General features: G+C 43.0%; 1 protein-coding gene across 1 annotated transcript in view; it reads right to left on the bottom strand.

Moving 5' to 3' along the window:
- Positions 1-8,679, bottom strand: part of LOC142311959 (uncharacterized) — a 50,386-nt gene extending 41,707 nt beyond the window's left edge. The window contains exons 1-5 of the mRNA XM_075350826.1: positions 8,483-8,679; positions 8,174-8,353; positions 7,968-8,091; positions 7,787-7,884; positions 4,187-4,277 (exon numbers count right to left, since the gene is read on the bottom strand). Of these exons, the coding sequence (XP_075206941.1) occupies positions 4,187-4,277; positions 7,787-7,884; positions 7,968-8,091; positions 8,174-8,353; positions 8,483-8,560 (571 nt within the window). The 5' untranslated portion in view covers positions 8,561-8,679. The remainder of the gene's footprint in view (positions 1-4,186; positions 4,278-7,786; positions 7,885-7,967; positions 8,092-8,173; positions 8,354-8,482) is intronic.
- Between the last annotated feature and the right edge of the window lie 12,247 nt (positions 8,680-20,926).

The raw sequence follows: 20,926 nt of genomic DNA, 5'->3' as shown, positions 1-20,926 counted from the left end.
AGCACACAGAAGGACAGAGCGAAGGATTTATAAGAAATCATGATTTTGGAGCAAGTGTAGGGTTTGTTTGTGTATTTTTAATGGAAGTAATTAGTGGATATAAAGGCCTTCTTATTTTTTTTATATGGCAGCCAATGGAAACAACACCAGAATTACTAGATTTTACAGTCTCACAGAAACCGAAATAAAAAGTTACCAAAAAGTTGTTTGCGCCCAGTAATGGCAGCAGTGAAAACTACTTATACTTAAAACTGCTTAAGCTTATCCCTCTGAAATAAGAATTTTAGAATTGCTGTTTTTTGTAAATTTTACTTCCCAAAAAATTGTAATACAATGTGATTAAAATGTCATATGTACCAGAAAATGGCACCATGCCATCTAGTGTTTGAATGGCTCGCACTTGGAGTAACACCAGCATGATCAAATTGTAGATTGCACGAAAAAAAAAAAAAGGAAAAAAACCTCACATATCCACCCCCGGAAGTGATCTGTTTATAGCTAGCTGCCTGTTGGTGGAGACCTGAGCTACCAATCTGTGACTTCAAATGAAGTTCAGGTCAACTCCAGGTCCCAAACTGAATTTTATCAAAAGTCCGGCTGAGCCTTCTAAACTAAACTTCCACAGGTTTGCGCATCTCTAATGATGACACTAAAATTAAAGAACCATAACTCCTGGAATTGGACACTAAAAAACTAAATAAAATTACTTTGTTCTAAAGATCCCAAATGCACACATTTAGTAGAAGTTAATGGACATGTCACAAGAGCATTTGCATACTATTAGATGTAACCCTCAGACAGTGTGCCCAGAGCACAGCACTTTAGAATGTGAATGTGGCCTTACGGCTCAATCAGACATGTGTTTAGTTTTTTCATTTATATGTTTAAAAAGTATTTTTTTTTTCAATGTGCTGGACCCATGTTTGGCCCTTGAATTCCTTTTTACAATACGAGTGTCATACAGGACTTTTGTTAGTTAAAGACTCTCATATCAACTGCACAGTGAAGAATAGATAGCACTCAGATGATAAGATGGATCTCCCGGATTTGTGCATTCCTTAACCAAGAATTAGTAAAAACACTACTGCATGTCCTCATTATCTCCTCCCAGACTACTGCAACCTCCTACTCTGTGGCCTCCCTTCTAACACTTTTGCACCCATCCAATCTATCCTAAACTCTGCGGCCAGATTATTCCACCTCTCCCTTCGCTATTCCAAAGCCTCTCCTCTCTGCTAATCCCTTCACTGGCTTCCCATTGCCCAAAGACTCTGGTTCAAAACACGAACCATGACATACAAAGCCATCCATAACCTGTCTTCTCCATACATCTGTGATCTAGTCTCCCAGTACCTACCTGCATGCAACCTCAAATCCTCACAAGACCTCCTTCTCTACTACCCTCTTAGCGCCTCTTCCCACAATTGCTTACAAGATTTCTCCCGCGCCTGCTACATACTCAAGAACGCTCTACCCCAGCATCTCAGACTCTCACCTACTATAGAAACCTTCAAAAGGAACCTGAAGACCCACCTCTTCCAACAAGCCTACAACCTACAACAACCCTCAGACCAGTACACCACTACGCTCCCAGCTCTGTCCTCACCTATTGTACCCTCACCCATCCCGTGTAGACTTTGAGCCCTCGCAGGTAGGGTCCTCTCACCTCCTGGACCAGTCTGTTTTTGTATTGTTCATGATTGTTGTATTTGTTTTTATGTAGAAGAAAATGAATGAGTTCAGCTCACCTCTCTTCACCCTAGGGTCCACCACCGATGCACGGAACGCCCTGGCGGAAAGACACGTGCATAGAAAAAAAGAGGTTTCCAGCATTGGAGAAATGGAGAGATGTATTAAGACTTCAAACGTTTATTTAGTCCATTAAAAGCAGGATATCACACACGAGGGCATTGAGGCACACAGTGAGAGACGCGAGGATGGTCCTTGTCCTACGCGTTTCAACCTTACGGTCTTAATCATGATCTTAACCATGATTAAGACCGCAAGGTTGAAACGCGTAGGACAAGGACCATCCCCGCGTCTCTCACTGTGTGCCCCAATGCCCTCGTGTGTGATATCCTGCTTTTAATGGACTAAATAAACGTTTGAAGTCTTAATACATCTCTCCGTTTCTCCGATGCTGGAAACCTCTTTTTTCTATTTGTTTTTATGTATACCCTTTTCACTTGTAAAGCGCAATGGAATTAATGGGGCTATAATCTAATATATAAAGCTCAGTGTATGTATGTGTATATGTGTGTGTATGTCCTCTAAAGGAATCCGCACCGTCACATTTACAATCACGAAATTTTGCACAGACACTCCACGTGACTCAGGGAACGTCATAGACTATGTTTGTGCGGGAAAATTTAACCCCGCTCTTTCCAGTTACTCTACAGAATCCTGCAGCCATTAAACTGAATGGAGCTGGGAGCTGCAGGCTATAAATAGCAACTATCCGTGGTTGCTATAGGAACAAAATGAACTGTTAGTATAAGAAGCTTATGTGTGAGGTAAAAAGATGTCGGTGGTGAGACGGATAAAGAGAGACAGACGGAGACACAGACAGAGAGACAGACCTGGAAAGAGACAGCCGGGCAAAGAGACAGAGGGAAAGAGTGAGGGAAAGAGACAGAGCGGGAAAGAGACAGATGGGCAAAGAGACAGACAGGCAAAGAGACACCCGGGCAAAAAGACAGCCGACAAAGAGACAGACGGGCAAAGAGAGAGAGAGAATCAGACAGATACGGAGATTGAGACAGACTGATGCAAATACAGACAGAGAGATAGAAACAGACAGACAAGGAAAGAGACAGACAGAGACTGGGACAGAGACAGAGAGACAGTTACTATCCCGGGCAACGCCCGGGTACTACAGCTAGTAATAAATAATAATAATGGATCTGAGTGTTACTAGTTTTTTTAATACACCCATTCACTTGAACAGGAAGTTTGATTTGCAAAAAACTGACTTGTCTCCTTTTTTGGGCGAACAGCCTTAGGCCTCCTTTACTCATCCATGTCTCCGGTACTTGTGAAGTTTGATTTCACCCACACCAGAGACACGGACTCATGTACATCCATTAAAATCAATGGAGGCTTGGCCACACATCAGTGTTTTCACACGGACCTTGTGCACGCATGTCTGTGTGCTCCACATGGTGACATGTCCGTTTTCTGTCATCAATATGAATGTCACATGGACCGGACACTGATGTGATCTGTGTGACACGTCTCGGTGAAAACACAGGTGACAAAAAAAATATATATTTTATACTTTCCTGTCTCCGGCGCTGCTGTCTCTGCTTCTGTTGTGGCTTCCGGGTCCTACACATTGCATATTCACTGCACTGACTGCAGACCCGGAAGTAACAGCAGCGTTGAAGACAGCAGCGCTGGAGAGAGGTGAGTATACAAGTACATGCTGTCCGTGTGCTATCTGGATGTCACATGGATAGCAGTGACAGCACACGGAATACACACACATATGCACCTTCACCATGGACCCTGCAAAACGTTCGTTCATGTTTCGCACAGATGTGTGAAGGAGGCCTTAGGTTGTGTTAACACTTTTGTTTGTCTGTTTCACTTTAGGAACAGGCAAACAAAATTCATGTCCAAAACTAATCTATTGTACAACCAATGCAAACAGGAGCTGAGTAGTCCCATTTATTATAGGGTCATTGTGGATTCTGATGTGTGTCCTTTTTAAGAATGAAAAGCAAAGTTCTGCATGATGAGCCTTTTTGCAGTTCTAAAAGTGTAAATTTATATACTAGAGTATTATGTTTAGAAAAAGGACTGTTACTGAGGTTTCCAGGCTGAGAAATGTATTCTGTACATACCAGTGCAGCCTGTGGCTCACTAGTAATGTTTCTAACTTCCATCTCAAGGGTTCTGAGCATGAATCCCCGGCACTGACAAGTTTCAAAAGTCTATTTAGTGCCATCCACTGTGCACAGTAGCTGGTATTAGACGGGACGGTGAATAGAGAAGTATCTCTTTTGAAGTGGGAGAAAACAATGTGATTTTTTTTCTTTCATTGCTAAATTTTAGGTGTAAACAATCCAAATAAAAAAAAACTTAGTCTAATATACTGTACACTAAAAACAATTTCCACATAATTGTACTGGTGGGTGATGGAGTAAAATCTGTGACTTCTCTGCATTTAGTGATCACTACTCACCTGTGCGGTTATCTGTAGGAATCTCCTCTTTACACCACTCATCACCCAACACATATGTCCCTGTAGTATTGATATGAATCAGATCTTCACCCTGAAACAAAATTGTAAAAGTCAACATCGCATTAAATGATTTAATGAAATAGAAAGGATAATGAATGAACATGGCAACTAACAACAGCACCTCCGTATTTGGCATTCATCCTTCCCTAAGCACCTGAAGTGATCATGCCTCTTCTGGTAAATCAGACTGAGGGTTTGTGCACACGTCCTCAGGACCTGGTTCTCCATTGATCTGCCCAGAAATAAAGGGCCTAAAACATTTATAAAAAGCTCTCAAAATTGTAGCTTCTCTCTAATGTGTATTTACACTGGCCGATACTTGAAAATCGAATATCAGTCTTTTTAAACCAGTCACCAGATGCACAAAAAAAGTTTCCCTCATAAACTTGTTTAAATATCATTGTTCTGAAAAATGCTACTCTATGTGGACATATTGATCATATTAAAAAGTGTTCTGTGCACATACACGTGCGATCGGCCTGTCTACAGGTTATTATACAACTGCTGATCAGCTTAATATAGCTGGTCAATGGTTGTTTTACGGTCGTGATTCTCCTACACCTTTATACCCAGGTCACTTTTAGGTGACATCTACTCAGATTGGAGTTGTTCTCATTCATTACTTAGTCATCTGGTCCTGACAACATGATGAAATTTCACATCCATAGCTTGTCTCTGTAGACCTTCCTCTTACTTTGCTCCCATTATGTTCCTCTAATGGTAAATGGATTCCACATTAGACTCTGATATAAAAAAAAATCCCACCACACCTCCCCGTTTATATACAATGACTACAACACTGACTTCTTATAAACTACAACTGCGACTCTGTCCTCCCTTATGAATTACACCAACCACACCTTCCTCACTAATGAACTATGATCTCCACACTACCTATGCCTCACACGGCCGCCCCTTCAGACTATCCCCCCTCACACAGTCCCTACTCCATTTTGAGCCACCTCTTTACACTGTCTTTACACTGTCCTCTTTACATCATGCTGCACCCATGCTATTTAACTCTTGTAAAGCCTACCATAGGGTAAACAGCTGCCATGAAGGGATGAATTTGGTTGGCCACGATACTTATGTAAGTATGTAAGTATGCCCTTGTGTCCAAACATCCATCTAAAGATATCAGAGGACCCAGGATGTGCCAAGAAAAATTCCCACATTATTAATCCACCTCCACAGCCTGAAGTGTTAATGTTGGATGTTTTTCCTTGATCACAACATTCTCAGTATAGCCATGATACCATTGCAAGGACAATCCCCTCACACAATGTGGGACGATGCTGAAGTTAGTTTCTTATTCGGCAGTTTCTTATTCGGCTATTATTTATTTTCTGTTTTTTACAGGTTTCTCAACAAAAATAAAACATCCCAAGTATATAATACCACGCAGTCATCTGCCCTGTATACAACACCATGCAGTCATGTGCCCTGTATATAATACCATGCAGTCATGTGCCCTGTATATAATACCATGCAGTCATAAGCCCTGTATATAATACCATGCAGTCATGTGCCCTGTATACAATACCATGCAGTCATGTGCCCTGTATATAATACCATGCAGTCATGTGCCCTGTATATAATACCATGCAGTCATCTGCCCTGTATACAATACCATGCAGTCATGTGCCCTGTATATAATACCATGCAGTCATGTGCCCTGTATATAATACCATGCAGTCATGTGCCCTGTATATAATACCATGCAGTCATGTGTCCTGTATATAATACCATGCAGTCATGTGCCCTGTATATAATACCATGCAGTCATCTGCCCTGTATACAACACCATGCAGTCATGTGCCCTGTATATAATACCATGCAGTCATGTGCCCTGTATATAATACCAGGCAGTCATAAGCCCTGTTGTGAATACACTTAAAAACACCTAAAAAAATTATAAGACTGCACAAAAATGGGCATCAAAGTGGGCACTGAGGTATGTTATTGAAGGGGCCAAATGGCTTTGGGCCACTGATCTCACACTAGTAGTTACATACCTAGTGATGCCCCACATCCAATTCATGCTACTCCAACCAGGCCCAAATAGGTTCTGGGCATCAGAACTGGCATCAAAGTGGGCAGAATCCCAATTTTCATAGATTTGAATCAGTAACAGGTGTTTTTAAGGGGTTAAATGTCTTTGGGCCACTGATATCTTACCATAAATACATACCTAGTGATGCCCCTCATCAAAGTCAAGTCACTTCAGCCTGGCCCAAATAGGTATAATGTAATTTGAGATATCAGTGGCCCAAAGCCATTTAACCCCTTAAAAACAAGGGGTTACTGATTCAAATCTGTGAAAATTGGCGATTTTCCCACTTTGATGCGAGTTCTGATGCCACGAACTCATTTGGGCCAAGCTGAAGTGACATGAATTTGATGAGGGGCATCACTAGGTATGTATTTTTGGTGAGATATCAGTGGCCCAAAGCCATTTAACCCCTTAAATACACCTGATACTTATTCAAATCTGTGAAAATTGGGCTTCTGCCCACTTTGATGCCAGTTCTGATGCCCAGAACTCATTTGGACCAAACTGTAGTAGCATGAATTAGATGTGGGGCATCACTAGGTATATAAATGTAGTGTGAGATCAGTGGCCCAAAGCCATTTAACTTAGTCAATAACAATAAGGCCGGCGTCACATGTGCCGATATATCGTGCGATCGCATAAGCGATCACACCCGCCCCCATCGTTTGTGCGTCAGGGGCAATCAGTTGCCCGTGGCGCACAACGTCGTTTAAACCCCGTCACACGTACTTACCTCCCTCACGACATCTCTGTGGGCGGCGAACATCCTTTTCCTGTAGGGGGAGAGACGTCCAGCGTCACAGCGACATCACACAGCGGCCGCCCAATAGAAGCGGAGGGGCGGAGATGAGCGGGACGTAATATCCCGCCCACCTCCTTCCCTCCTCATTGCCGGCGGGACGCAGATAAGCTGTGTTCGTCGTTCCCGGGGTGTTACACCTAGCGATGTGGGCTGCCACGGGAACGACGAACAACCGACGCGCAGAAGGAGGAACGACATTATGAAAATGAACGACGTGTCAACGAGCAACGATTAGGTGAGTATTTTTGCTCGTTAACAGTCATTCGGAGGTGTCACACGGTACGACATCTCTAACGATGCCGGATGTGCGTCACGGAATCCGTGACCCCGACGACATATCGCACGATATATCGTACCGTGTGACGCCGCCTTAAGACACCAACTTCAGCATCGTCAATGTGGGTAGGTTTTGGAATAATGATCCTGGCTAATACAGCACTGATGAACCTGTTTGAAATCACTCTGATCACTCAATCGTCCTATGTTAATGTGGCTGATAACTGATCACTTTATTTCTACTACACTCTGGGGTCACAGGTCTCACTCCATACATTGAAGCTACAATCAGGAAAGGGCCGATGCCTCTAATGATTAAGCTGTTCAGTATAATACAAGACTGAACACAAGACCTTCACAGCCGTCTACACATCATAGGGAGATTTCATGACACCTTCTCTCCATTTACCTGATCATCCTGAGGAACATTGGGATTTTCTTCTTTACAGTCCTGTGGAAGAAGAGGACAGGGACATCTCTCTGGTGTTGTCCTCTCACTGGATAGAACTGTAGGAAACACACACAGGGTCTGAATTTATTCTTTACATACAGATAATTATAGGCCGTGTGTATTTAGTCCTGTCTATTACCTGGTGATGTGAAGGGCTGGGGAACCTCCATCATGACGTCCTTGTACAGATCTTTGTGTCCTTCTAAATACTCCCACTCCTCCATGGAGAAATAGACGGTGACGTCCTGACATCTTATAGGAACCTGACACATACAATGATACCGTCATCCCCCGATCCCTTCATAGCGTTACTGTATAATGTCCCAGCATTCCCAGCAGTGTCACCTCTCCAGTCAGCAGCTCAATCATCTTGTAGGTGAGTTCTAGGATCTTCTGGTCATTGATGTCCTCATGTATCAGGGGGTGAGGTGGAGGCCCCGTGATTGGGCTCAGGGGTCTTCCCCATCCCTCAGACACAGGGGCCTGACAGCGCTCACTAGAGGTCTTCTTCACTACTGTGTAATCCTGGTTAAGGAGAGACACATTAATAAATCTCACTACAGACATTTCCAGAGTCCTCACCTCTCCAGTTCTGTCCATCTGTTATTCCCATAGATAAGAATGATGTAATGTGACATCATCAGAATCTCTCACCTCTCCAGTAAGCCGGAAGAGGATCTCTAGGGTGAGGTGTAATATCCTCTCCGCCATCTTGTCCCTGTCCCTATCCATCCTTGACGGGTCAATCAGGAGAATTCTCTTATATAGCAGATCTGAGAGGATCCGATATTGTAGGGACCTGAATGGACAGAAGCCTATTGGACAGAAGCAGCACAAAAACACCTAGACAGGCTCAGTACTGAGGAGGTTAATGCTAATGTTAATTAATGTTAATGTTAATGTGGAATCTCCACATACCTCCACCTGCAGAGCCGCACACTGGATATATGGTCCTGTCTAGAATGTATTTGATCCTGTGAGGTGATGATGTCAGAGGAAGGGGCGGGGCTTCCTCCAGCAGAGCTGATACCAGTGAGCAGTGTTGTGCTTCTTCGGCTTCTGGAGATGATGATGCTGCAGACATTACACTGAGAGGACTGAGGTGCTGTATAATGGAGTGATGTTCTTTACACAAAGGGTTTAGTGAGAGTTATGTTAGGCGGTGTTTTAGGGGCACAGATAAATGTATGTTCGTACATGGGGGGCTGCATATGGAAGTAGATGATTTTAAGTGCATGGGGATGCATGGGAAAAGGAGTGATGTTACTTACGTGGGTCTGCATGCAGGAAGGGGTGCTGTGACATGCATGGAGCTGCGTGCTGGGGATCTGCATAGGGAAAGGGTGATTTTGATTGTGTGGGGGCTGTGCAGGAATTTGGGTGATGATACTCGCATGGGGCTTTCGAGCTGATGTTACAAGTGTGGAGAAGGGTGATAAGAAAAAAGTTTTGGTACCGTGTTAGCCAGTTGAAAAATGATTGATTGCTCTCAGTGAGATAAAATTAAAATCTTGTAGTTGTGATACATTTAATGGCTAACAAAAATAAAATAAGATGATGTTACAAAGCAAGCTTTCGAGACTTCCCAGGTCCCTTCATCAGGTATGGTATGACAAATTATCTGAAGAAACACAAATTTATACACAAACAGCAGAGGGATGCATAATAAAAGGACATTTAAATAAACAAACACTGAGCTTAGAGAGTGAATCCTTAAATTGATAATTGATGCTACTCCTCTTGCCAAAAATAAGCCAATAAGCCCCAGTTTAGGGTTCAAGTAATTATTAGGGTTGACCCCTGTCATCAGGAGGAATGTGAATTCTTGGTATTAGAGAACTTACATGATAGTCTGGTTTTAGGATTTCCATGGAGGTACATAATCCTGTATTAGATTGGAAATCTTTGTCCATCGTTACCTGGGGTTGTCAGTGTGTGTATATTGACCTCTCTTCTTTGTCTGCGCCTTATAAAGTGGATGAAGTACCTGAATTTGTCTGATTTCATTGATGTGTTTAACAATACTAAATTTGATTATTTACTTCCCCATAGGGAATAAGATGATTGTGCGATTGAATTATTGCCTGGATCCAAATTTTCTAAAGGAAGGATTTTCAATTTGTTGGTGCCTGAACATGAGGCAATGAGGAATTACAATAAGGAGTCATTGGAGAAAGATCATATTAGACCGTCATCTTTGCCCCAAGGTGTGGGCTTTTTCTTTGTGGCCAAGAAAGATGGATATTTAAGATCTTGCATTGATTATCAGTTTGGTTACTTAATAAAATCACTGTGAGATATCAGTATCCATTGCCTCTGATATCAGACTTATTTTCTAGAGTGAAGGGTGCCAAATGGTTTACCAAACTTTGTTGGGGGAGACCTCTGGGTCTCTCAGGGTCTCAGAGGAGGATTTCAAATCAGATCTGCACAGATGTATGTGAATCAGGAAAATGGCGACACAGAGATGTATCTCTATTTGGGAGAAGCACAGTTGTGTTCTTTTGACCCTTGTATTCAAAAGGATAACATTTTATACAGCTTTTTGGACAGTCTTTCCTGTACAGCAACATTTCATAGTAAGTCATTCAGGTGTGTCTGGGCGTGGACGAAAGTCTACTCAAGAATGTTACTTATTCATGAGTCTAACCGGTTTTCAAAGTATCTGTTCTATTTAGCCCTAAAACATAGTTTGTTTGCTTATACATTCCTTCAACATTTCAGTCAGGTATACGTGGAAACCAATACACAGATCATCTTATTATTATACTGGACAAATGATTCATAACCTAGGCCTTCACAGTCCCCCCTTAATAAGATTATCTGTCTTCTTTCTCCATGAGGTCTACCCAGACACTACAGTGTCCCACAGCTATGGTATATAGGTGCGTGCTAATCACGCCCTCGGGTCTTTCCTAACATCTTCACCTCAGTTCCTACAGAGGTGATCCGAGCCCCGTGGCCCCCTTCTATAGCAACCTCTTAAGTTTGACTTTTGGTCGTTGAGCTTTGATGGTAACCATTGTGTCAGATTTGGAGGGGCTACTGTTGTATATAATACTGAAGGGAAGGTTGCCATGGCTATAGCCTCGTTTGTCCCCTTATTACAAATCTTCTTACAGCAAGGCAAAATTCAGTAAACAATAATTATAACAAAACCAACACTAGAAAGGTTATAATCCCTATCTGAATTAGTATCCCTTTTAAAGAAGTCATCCAACTAAACCAGTCACCCCAAGAATTGGTTACCCCTGAATTTTCTTTAAAATCTTTAGATAGGGAATTTACTTGTTTCAGGGCCTGGGTGATCTTACCATTTGGGCCTGTTTCATCTGGCACATAAGTACAACAGGCCTCTCCTATCATTGCACAAACACCTCCTTTTTCTGCTAATAACATATCCAAAGCCATCCGATTCTGGTTGGACAGCAGAGTAGTCTGACCCAACTGAGTAGCTAACCCAGTTAAGGGATTTCCCGAGTAATTAACAAATCTCTGTTGATTATAATAGAGATAATTGATCCATACAACATTCTTATTCACAGTAATAATGGAAGTAAAGACTCAAATCCTGCTGCAACTTCATCTCTGGCCTTACACTTGTCTGAAACCCCCCTTGGGACTCCGATTACATCCATATATACATGGGGGTCTTCCAATAGGTCATTGTTTGACACAGCTCTACAGGCTCTGGCTCTACCTTTGGTTACCTATTTTATCTGTTCAAGGGTAACTACATGATTTACAGGGGCTATTAGGATCAGCATTAACACTTTCATTAGGGCACATTGTCCTGACCAAGGAAGATTAAGTCTAGATCTTATCTTGAGGTCAGCACATATTCCAAAAATCATCTGCTACAGATTGTCTGTGGTTCTTTTTCAGATGTTAAATGAGAAGGAGGATACTTGCACCGTCCATCCAGGGCCAACTCGTGAACCTTGGTGATCTGCTCTTGATAAAGAGCCAAAGCGTGATGAGGCTTCATGGGAACAGTTTGAGGCGCTGACTCAGAGAAGCCTTCTAAGATAATGGGTGGAATGGCAGCCGCTCTCTGCTCCAGTTGTTTCAGGTCCATTGGTTTCTGAAGCGAGACGTTAACTCGCGTGTCACTGCCAGTGCTCAGCAGACTAGGCTGGGGAGACATCAGCCTGGTGGGATGGGCTCTCCCAAAACGTTTCCCGGAATTAGAGGGTTTACAGCTGGCATTTTATATTAGGGAAAATCACTGAATATATTTATATACTGTATGTGTTAGTAGAAAACAAAAGCATTCATAAATATTTATGTTAGGCTACATCAACTAAACTACGTATCTGGGTCTGTGAAATGGCTGAATTAAGTATTTCAGGGTACTTAATTCATACCCTCAACAGTCCCCTCTATAGACTTATTTCTGCCATTTCCGAATACTAAGGGTACTGTGTTCCATTAGGAAGAGAGATCTGTTGGGAAAACCTGCCTGACTGAACGTTGAGGCATGGGCGGAGAGGGGGTAGGATTTTCTTCACCAGTTTGAGACCAAGGACTCCTAGACGAGTCCTCACCCTTTGTAGTTGGACTTTCCCATGTCTCAAGGATCTCTAAGTCCTCTCTTCTACCTGTTTTGGCAATGGTGGCTTGAGACTGTACAGGTCTTTTGAAAAGGATAAATACAAGCAAGAATCTCAGTGCAGCTCTGGTGGGTCGACACTTCTGCAATACGAGGCGTGAATCCATGTTGCCCTGCCATCGAGCTTCATCAAAATTACTGTGGTTGGGAGAAGCTGGATCAGCTCATCTAGTCTTGACTCATGGCTCTTTCTCACTTGTCCTTTTAGGATCAATCAGTCCCCTGATTGAAGACCATATGCAACTAGCTCTGATTTAAGATCTGGAATTGGCGAATACACCTGTTTATCACACTATTTAGTCAATCATATAAAATATTGTACATGCCTGTGCTAAACCAAAAAATGTCTTACGAATAGACCTGTTTATTACGAAAAGAAAACAAAACATTCATTTGGTTCACGACTTGCCAGTTTCCATAAAATATACAAGGTTTATACAGTTTTCTACCTTGTATTAACCACAGGTCTTATAAGACTTGGTGTGTCTGGCCACCTGGGTACTGAGCACTGGTGCCACCCATACCTTGTCCACCACCACACTTATAATAGTCTTTGTCACATGCGTTCATAGGTTACCTGGGCCATTATTGAGTAGAGCACTCATGGAAGAGAAAGCTTACCACCCTTTATCCACAGACCTTCCTCAGTCAGCTGGCTCCCTGCGTCTGACACTCCATTCCCTGCTGAATTGCTTGTTCCTGTAATGATTTAAGAACACGATGAGTGACAAATGTCACGGAAGTGACAGGTGCCACCGAGGTATGGTACTGGTCTGCATTGGTAAAGGACTAAACTCTAGGCCTGTTCACTGCTTCTTTGTTGTCTGCTCCTGTGCAAGCATCTCCTCTGGCTCCATCAGTCACCGGCTCCTTTGATAACAGGAGTGCCTCCATCTGGGCTTATACACACTCTACTGTATTTATAGGTTTATCACATAACACTAGAAAAGATCTGCTGCCTATATCCACATTTGACTACCTTACCCCTTTCCGCTCTACGAACAACAGCTATCGCAAATCTTTATCACGTTCTCCTATTCCAATGGGTAAGGAGAGAGTGGTTCGATTTTTATTACCTCATGTTGTGTAACCTCAGCATATCCAGTGTAGAATCAACCAACATCTTAGTATCTGAATCCATCTACGAAAAAACTTTAAATCTGCATTAGCAATGGGCTCATCTGAGACATGTTCAAAACCTGACAATTCATGTTACAGCAGAGCAATCATGAGATATATGTATGTCTGCTGAATCTTCCATTACAGATAAAAATATAAAGAAAACTTAATAGAAAAACTCAATTGATGAACGAATTAAAAACTTAAAAATAGGTGTGACTTTTCATATCTTCCCCCCCCCCCTTTTTGAATCCATTATCCAAAGCATAATTAGGTTCAAAAAGTGTGTGGCACCAGAATTCTAATAAAAGTCACATTGTATAGATTGTACCTAATTGGAAACACCATAAATATGTTATGTGTAGCCTTATAATGGAAAACCATTTCAATGGCTTTTTAACCTTGGCCTAAACCACAGAAACCTGCATTGCAATCTTTCTTTCTACAAAAGGAAACAGATGATTTAAGACATAAATGTCATAAAAAAAACCAGAATGCCATAAATCATCCACATGCCTTGAACTAAAAATTATCATAATTATTAATAAATTAGATTATTAATAAATATTATTATTATTATTATTATTATTATTATTATTACTACTAACGCAACACAACCTTTGGATATAGAGATGTTCATATTTCAAAATTGAGGACATTATCAGCGAATCGTCTTTCATTGCTTACTAATTAATAAGACATTTCCCCTATGACTGTCCTGACTCAATCTAACCAGAAGACTGTATTTCTCTTAAGTGTCTTCCACAGCCATATTCAATCTTTTAGTACTATAAACCTTTACTAACACTTTAGATGTTATTCAGTGAGAGCAATTTTGTCTACTTCACTGAGGGCTCCACACAGATTTATTAACAAAATGGCCACTGCCACAATAGCACATGGCTTCTTTGTCTAAGGGTGGTTGAAGCATGTGTGATTTTACTTCTGCTAAACTTACAAGTTTAAACAATTATTCTTCCTGCCTATATTCTATACTTTATACATACACACATATATATTATATATCCATGATCTTAGTATATATTATAGATAAAAACACTTCTTTTTCTGTCTAAGTATGTAGTAGTCCACCCAGTCTGTCGTTCAAACATTCCCACAGCACATAGTCTTCCGGTTATGATTAAGGGCGTTAAGCCAGAAACGCGTTAACCACGACCATGCCATGTCTGTATTGCACTAAATAAATCACCTGGTCACTCAGCTGGATCGCTTTCCTTCATTTCTCACACATCCCCCCCACTCATTCCTGTCTTTGTCGCTGGTCACCATCTTGGGTGTGAATACAAACACATGCACTGTCTTAAAATGGCTGCCACCAGGAATAGCACATGGTTTATCACAGTATTGCGGCCTAGAGTCCCCACATCCACAACAAAGTTTACCGTCATCCGGATTTTTCCGACCACAACTAGAACAGGCCCTTACCACACCATCGCCATTATATGGTGGTGATCGCTCACAAGGTACATTTTTGTAATATACATAACTCAAAACTCAGACTTTCTTTTTCCTTTCCCCTTCTACCCAATTCTCTCTATATAGCCCCTATATAAACTTTCAGAAACCCTTTCCCCATGCACAAGCAGCAGATAACAATCCATTGTCTTCCAAAATAAAACAATTTCTTCCACACTGTAACCTCCCCCCTCCTGCTATTCCACATTACTTCATGAGCTTACTTTTCTCTTAATGAGTCTCAACTGATGTACATGGGTCTAATTTGCCATCTGAATTTGGTCTACTGCCAATACGACACAACTGCATCAATTTCTCCATCTTCTCCCCAAATAAACACCAAAAAAAACAAAAAGACAGGGGAGATGACTAACAACTGAAATACTAAACAAAACTTTTAGTTTGCAGCACACACTTCCAAATCCTCACTCAGTATATCTGAGCTGGGCACTTAATAGGGCTCTGCACTCAGAACAGTATATCTGAGCTGGGCAGTTCATTTGGCTCTGCACTCAGATTTAGGCAACATATAATAAAACACAGCATCTCCTCCTGCACCTTCTTCTTCTATTTCAACATATCCTTCTAACTGCAACATCTGCACTACTTTACCAAACACCTGTGCATCTTCCCACAATTCTTTATCTTTCAACTTTTCTTTCTTTCCCTACAGCGCCGCATTCCATTGTGACGGCTGTAGCCGTCCGCTCCTGGGCAAACCTAACACCTTAAAAATCTCTGAGGCATTAATTCTATAACATTCTGCGAACCTTCTGGCTTCTCAACTTTCTTCTTTCTCCACTTAAACATCGTTGTTGTCTCAGCGGCAGTTGGATTACACTAATTCAAGACTATATGGTGCACGCTACAGTCCGGCTGGCACTGGAGCGTTCCACCCTTACTCTAGCTACCTCAGCTAAGTAAAAACAATTATGTCCTGTGAAAGGAGGAGGACGCACAAAAATGTCACATGCAAGAATGACCCAAATACAAAATGGATACAGCCGCACACTAAATGCCATCAATGTATAAGGGAACTCTGGTACTGCATTACTGCTATATGAAAAAATGAGATTTTTAGTTTATGAATTGGCCAATGCATGTAAGCCCGTAAACCAAACGGCAAGGTAAATCTCAATATTCCGGGTCCCTAACTAAAATGCCACTATCTAGGTTAAAAACATCCTTGTCTGGGCAGCTAGACTAAAATTCTAACTTGAAATGCCACTATCTGGACTAACCTCCATGTCTGGGCAGCTAGGACTCCTGGTATAAGGATTGTGAACACAGCCTGGTTTATAGGGCGGAGTGCCCAGTCAGAAAAAAAACTCACTGCAAATATTTCAAAAGACTGACCTGCTCATCCTACAAGTGTGTATAGGTGCCAGCTGAAAAAACCTAGCAAATACAAAATGGATACAGCCGCACACTAAATGCCATCAATGTATAAGGGAACTTTGGTACTGCATTACTGCTATATGAAAAAATGAGATTTTTAGTTTATGAATTGGCCAATGCATGTAAGCCCGGAAACCAAACGGCAAGGTAAATCTCAATATTCCGGGTCCCTAACTAAAATGCCACTATCTAGGTTAAAAACATCCTTGTCTGGGCAGCTAGACTAAAAATCTAACTTAAAATGCCACTATCTGGACTAACCTCCATGTCTGGGCAGCTAGGACTCCTGGTATAAGGATTGTGAATCAAGTTAGATTTTTAGTCTAGCTGCCCAGACAAGGATGTTTTGAACCTAGATAGTGGCATTTTAGTTAGGGACCCGGAATATTGAGATTTACCTTGCCGTTTGGTTACATGCCAATTCATAAACTAAAAATCTCATTTTTTCATATAGCAGTAATGCAGTACCAGAGTTCCCTTATACATTGATGGCATTTAGTGTGCGGCTGTATCCATTTTGTATTTGCTAGGTTTTTTCAGCTGGCACCTATACACACTTGTAGGATGTGCAGGTCAGTCTTTTGAAATATATACAAGAATGTCCCGTCCTCCGGACTTGGTCAGCTGTACCAATTTATTGTCCTAATCCCTATCTTTGATCACGGATATCCCCCCCGCATCCTCAAACTACGGATCGGGTCAGTCTAACCAGCTATATCCAACTGCTGCCGTCTTACCCCCTACTATCCATCCTCTGAATCCCTTGTGACAATTGAAATCCACACCACAGGGTAGGATTTGAGCTATTGGGCCCCCAACGGGCACCACCACCAAGTCACTATCGGGTACCTTTAACTCCGATGGGGACACAAGGCCTGTCACCCCCTCCTCTCGAAGAACAACCTTGTTGGCAGTGAATACACAGGATGTATCACTTACCAGGGTTGTAGGTTGATCAGGCCTGTTGGAGCGGAGGGAGGTCCAAGGTATCGGGGTGTCCGAGTTTTCGGTGTGCTCCTTATGGGAGCCCCACGTTGGGCGCCAGACTGTTGGGGGAGACCTCTGGGTCTCTCAGGGTCTCAGAGGAGGAATTTAAATCAGATCTGCACAGATGTATATGTGTCGCCCTGGGCAAGCCAGGGGACACAGGTCACAACACCACCACACCCCACACTCCAGGTAGGCACATCTGCTAACCAGAAATCCTTGTTGCCCTGCTCCAGGAGTCTGTTGATGCACACCAGGGGGTGGGCCAGGCGGTTGGCTCCGCCCACCAAGGAGCTCACAACTCTGGAGGCAGGAAGTAACCAGGCAGATAGCTCAGGGACGAGCTTGAGTGCAGTCTAGACAGGGAGGAGGAAGTGGAAGGAGTGAGGAGTAGCCCAGGCAGGGGCTAGAGTCAACAACCAAGAAGTGAAAGTGAAGGAAAGAAAAGGAGTAAAGGAGGAAAGCAAGAAGTGGAGACGGCACAGAGAGTGTGCAAAGCCTGAGAGCCCAGCTTTGTGTAGGGCTAGAACAGCAAGGTCAGCGACGGCGGTGACTGTCCGGAGTGGGACAGTTCGGAAGTTCCTGGAAAGACCCCGTTGGCTGTGTGCCCGGTGGTCTGGAGCAGTGTTCCGAAGGACAGTCAGCACCAGGGCAGGGGCCTCTCGGACCCCGGCAAGGCTAGGAGTCGCCCAATTTGCCGAATCCGTCAGTGACGGGGACGCAGATCCCCCAACAACCAAAGTCCCGATTGACGGCAACAGCCCGACCATTACCGGGGAGACACCGCCACCGCCAAGGCACCAGTTTCCCCAGGGCCAGCGCCTGCGGGCAAAGTGTAGAGCTCCTCCGGCCCAGATTGCAGCCGGGGAGCGGGTAACCGGAGGGAATCCACCGATACCATCAGATCACACAGGTGCAAGGAAGAGAGAAGTCACCGTCACCTACCGGGAGTGCAGGTGCAGCCGTCTGTGGGACCGTCCTACCAGCCGTTGGTTTACCGTACAAACTGTGTCCGTGTCAGGCTGAGTGAGTACCATAGTGCCGCAAGGCACAGCGCTGCCCCCGCGCCCCTGCGCCCTCCAGGCCCTACACTTCACATCCCATCACCGGGCCCCGGGATCACCAACCCCTACCCACGGAGGGGCAACACAACACCTGGCTGCTCCCATCACCAACCCCGGGACCTCCACACTGAGCAGCGGTGGTGCAATCACCACAACCGTGGGTGGCGTCACGAACTATAACCCCAACAAACACCCCCCTTTTCACTCACGGGCGAGGAGTGTCGCTCGAGACACCCTGGGATCCGGCCCACGGCTCGAGCCACCAGGAGCAACTGCCGGACCCGAGCAGAAGGGGTGAGCGCGGTGTGCTGACACCCTCCTCCCCGCCCGCGACATATATGAATCAGAAAAATGACCACACAGAGATGTATTTCTATTTGGGAGAAGCACAGTTGTGTTCTTCTGACCCTTGTATTCAAAAGGATAACATTTTATACAGCTTTTTGGACAGTCTTTCCTGTACAGCAACATTTCATAGTAAGTCATTCAGGTGTGTCTGGGCGTGGACAAAAGTCTACTCAAGAATGTTACTTATTCATGAGTCTAACTGGTTTTCAAAGTATTTGTTCTATTTAGCCCTAAAACATAGTTTGTTTCCTTATACATACTTTCAACATTTCAGTCAGGTATACGTGGAAACCAATACACAGATCATCTTATTATTATACTGGACAAACGATTTATAGCCTAGGCCTTCACAACTTGACCTTCGGAGGGCATATAATCTTACCCGAATTAAGGAAGGTGATGAATGGAAGAAAGCTATTAACGCCCCAAAGGGGCATTTTGAGTACCTAGTGATGCCTTTTGGGCCCACTAATGCCCCCTCCGTTTTCCAGTCATTCATGAATGATCTCTTGCTAGAGTTTATTGGTAAATTTCTAGTGGTATATTTGGATGATATATTGATCATCTCTAATGATTGGGTATCTCATGTTAGACAGGTTTGTACTGTCTTTCAGGTACTCATGGAAAATGCATTGTATGTTAAGGTGTCTAAATGTCTCTTTGACATACAAATCATTTCATTTTTGGGATATATTTCGTCACCATCCTCGATTGGGATAGATCCGGTCAAGGTTCAGACTTTCCATGACTGGGTTCAGTCCACATCTCTGAATTCCCTTCAAAATTTTTTGGGCATTTCTAATTTCTAGTGAAGATATATAGAGAATTTCTCCAGTATTGTCAAACCTCTGACTGACTTGACTAAGAAGGGAGTGAATGTTGAGTATTGGATTCCTGAGGCCATTAAGGCTTTTCAGGAGCTTAAGGAGTAGTTTACCTTTGCTCCAGTCCTGAGGCAACCCGATATCTCACTTCCATTTCAGGTGGAGGTGGAGGTGGATGCCTCAGAGATTTCAGCAGGAGCTGTGTTGTCTCAGAGAGTCCCTGTAACTACTAAAATGAAGCCTTGTGCTTTCGTTTCTCGGAAATTCTCTCCATCCGAATGAAATTATGATGTAGGTAATCGGAAATTGTTGGCTATGAAGTAGGCTTTTGAAGAATGAAGACACTGGTTGGAGGGGGCTAGACATCAAATTACTGTACTAACCAATCATACAAATTTGACCTATCTCGAATCTGCTAAAAGATTGAATCCCAGGCAGGATAGATGGGCTTTATTTTTTTACTCATTTTAATTTTGTGGTGTCCTTTCTTTCAGACACCAAGAATGTTAAAGCTGATGCCCTATCAAGAAGCTTGTTGGCTGATTCACCTGAGGCGGGTGAACCATCTGACATCTTGAATGATGGTGCGATATCACCAGATTTAAAGTTAGAACTTGAAAAGTTCCAGAATGAGAAACTGGAAAGATGTCCTGTAGGAAAATTGTATGTCCCTGATCAGTGGAGAAGTAGAGTAATGTCTGAGCTTCATTGCTCGGTCCTGGCTGGTCATCAGGGGATTTTTAGTACCAGACATTTGGTGGGCAGGTCTCTTTGGTGGCCTTCTTTATCTAAGGATGTCAGGGGTTTTGTGCAGTCTTGTAAGATTTACCCAAGGTTCAAGTCTTTTTGTCCCTGCTGTAGTGGTTGTTGTCACCATTACCGGTACCCAAGAGACCTTGGACTCATATATCTATGGATTTTATTTCTGATCTCCCGGTTTCTCAGAGGATGATGGTCATTTAGGTTATTTGTGATAGCTTCTCTAAGATGGTCCATTTGGTACCATTACTTAAATTGTCATCTTCTTTGGATCTTGTTCCCTTGTTCTTTAAGCATGTGGTTCGTCTTCACGGGATCCCTGAGAATATTGTATCGGATAGAGGGGTTCAGTTGGTGTCTAGGTTTTGAAGAGCGTTTTGCTCTAAATTGGGAATTAAGTTGTCCTTTTCTTCTACCTTTCATCCTGAGACCAATGGTCAGACTGAGAGAACAATCCAGATGTTGGAAACTTATCTGAGGTGTTTTTTTTTTTATCTGTGGATCAGGATGA

This window comes from Anomaloglossus baeobatrachus, chromosome 5, assembly GCF_048569485.1.
Source record: "Anomaloglossus baeobatrachus isolate aAnoBae1 chromosome 5, aAnoBae1.hap1, whole genome shotgun sequence".
Taxonomy (NCBI): domain Eukaryota; kingdom Metazoa; phylum Chordata; class Amphibia; order Anura; family Aromobatidae; genus Anomaloglossus; species Anomaloglossus baeobatrachus.
The sequence above is the reverse complement of the archived record's forward strand: the minus strand, read 5'-3'. Positions and strand labels throughout refer to the sequence as shown.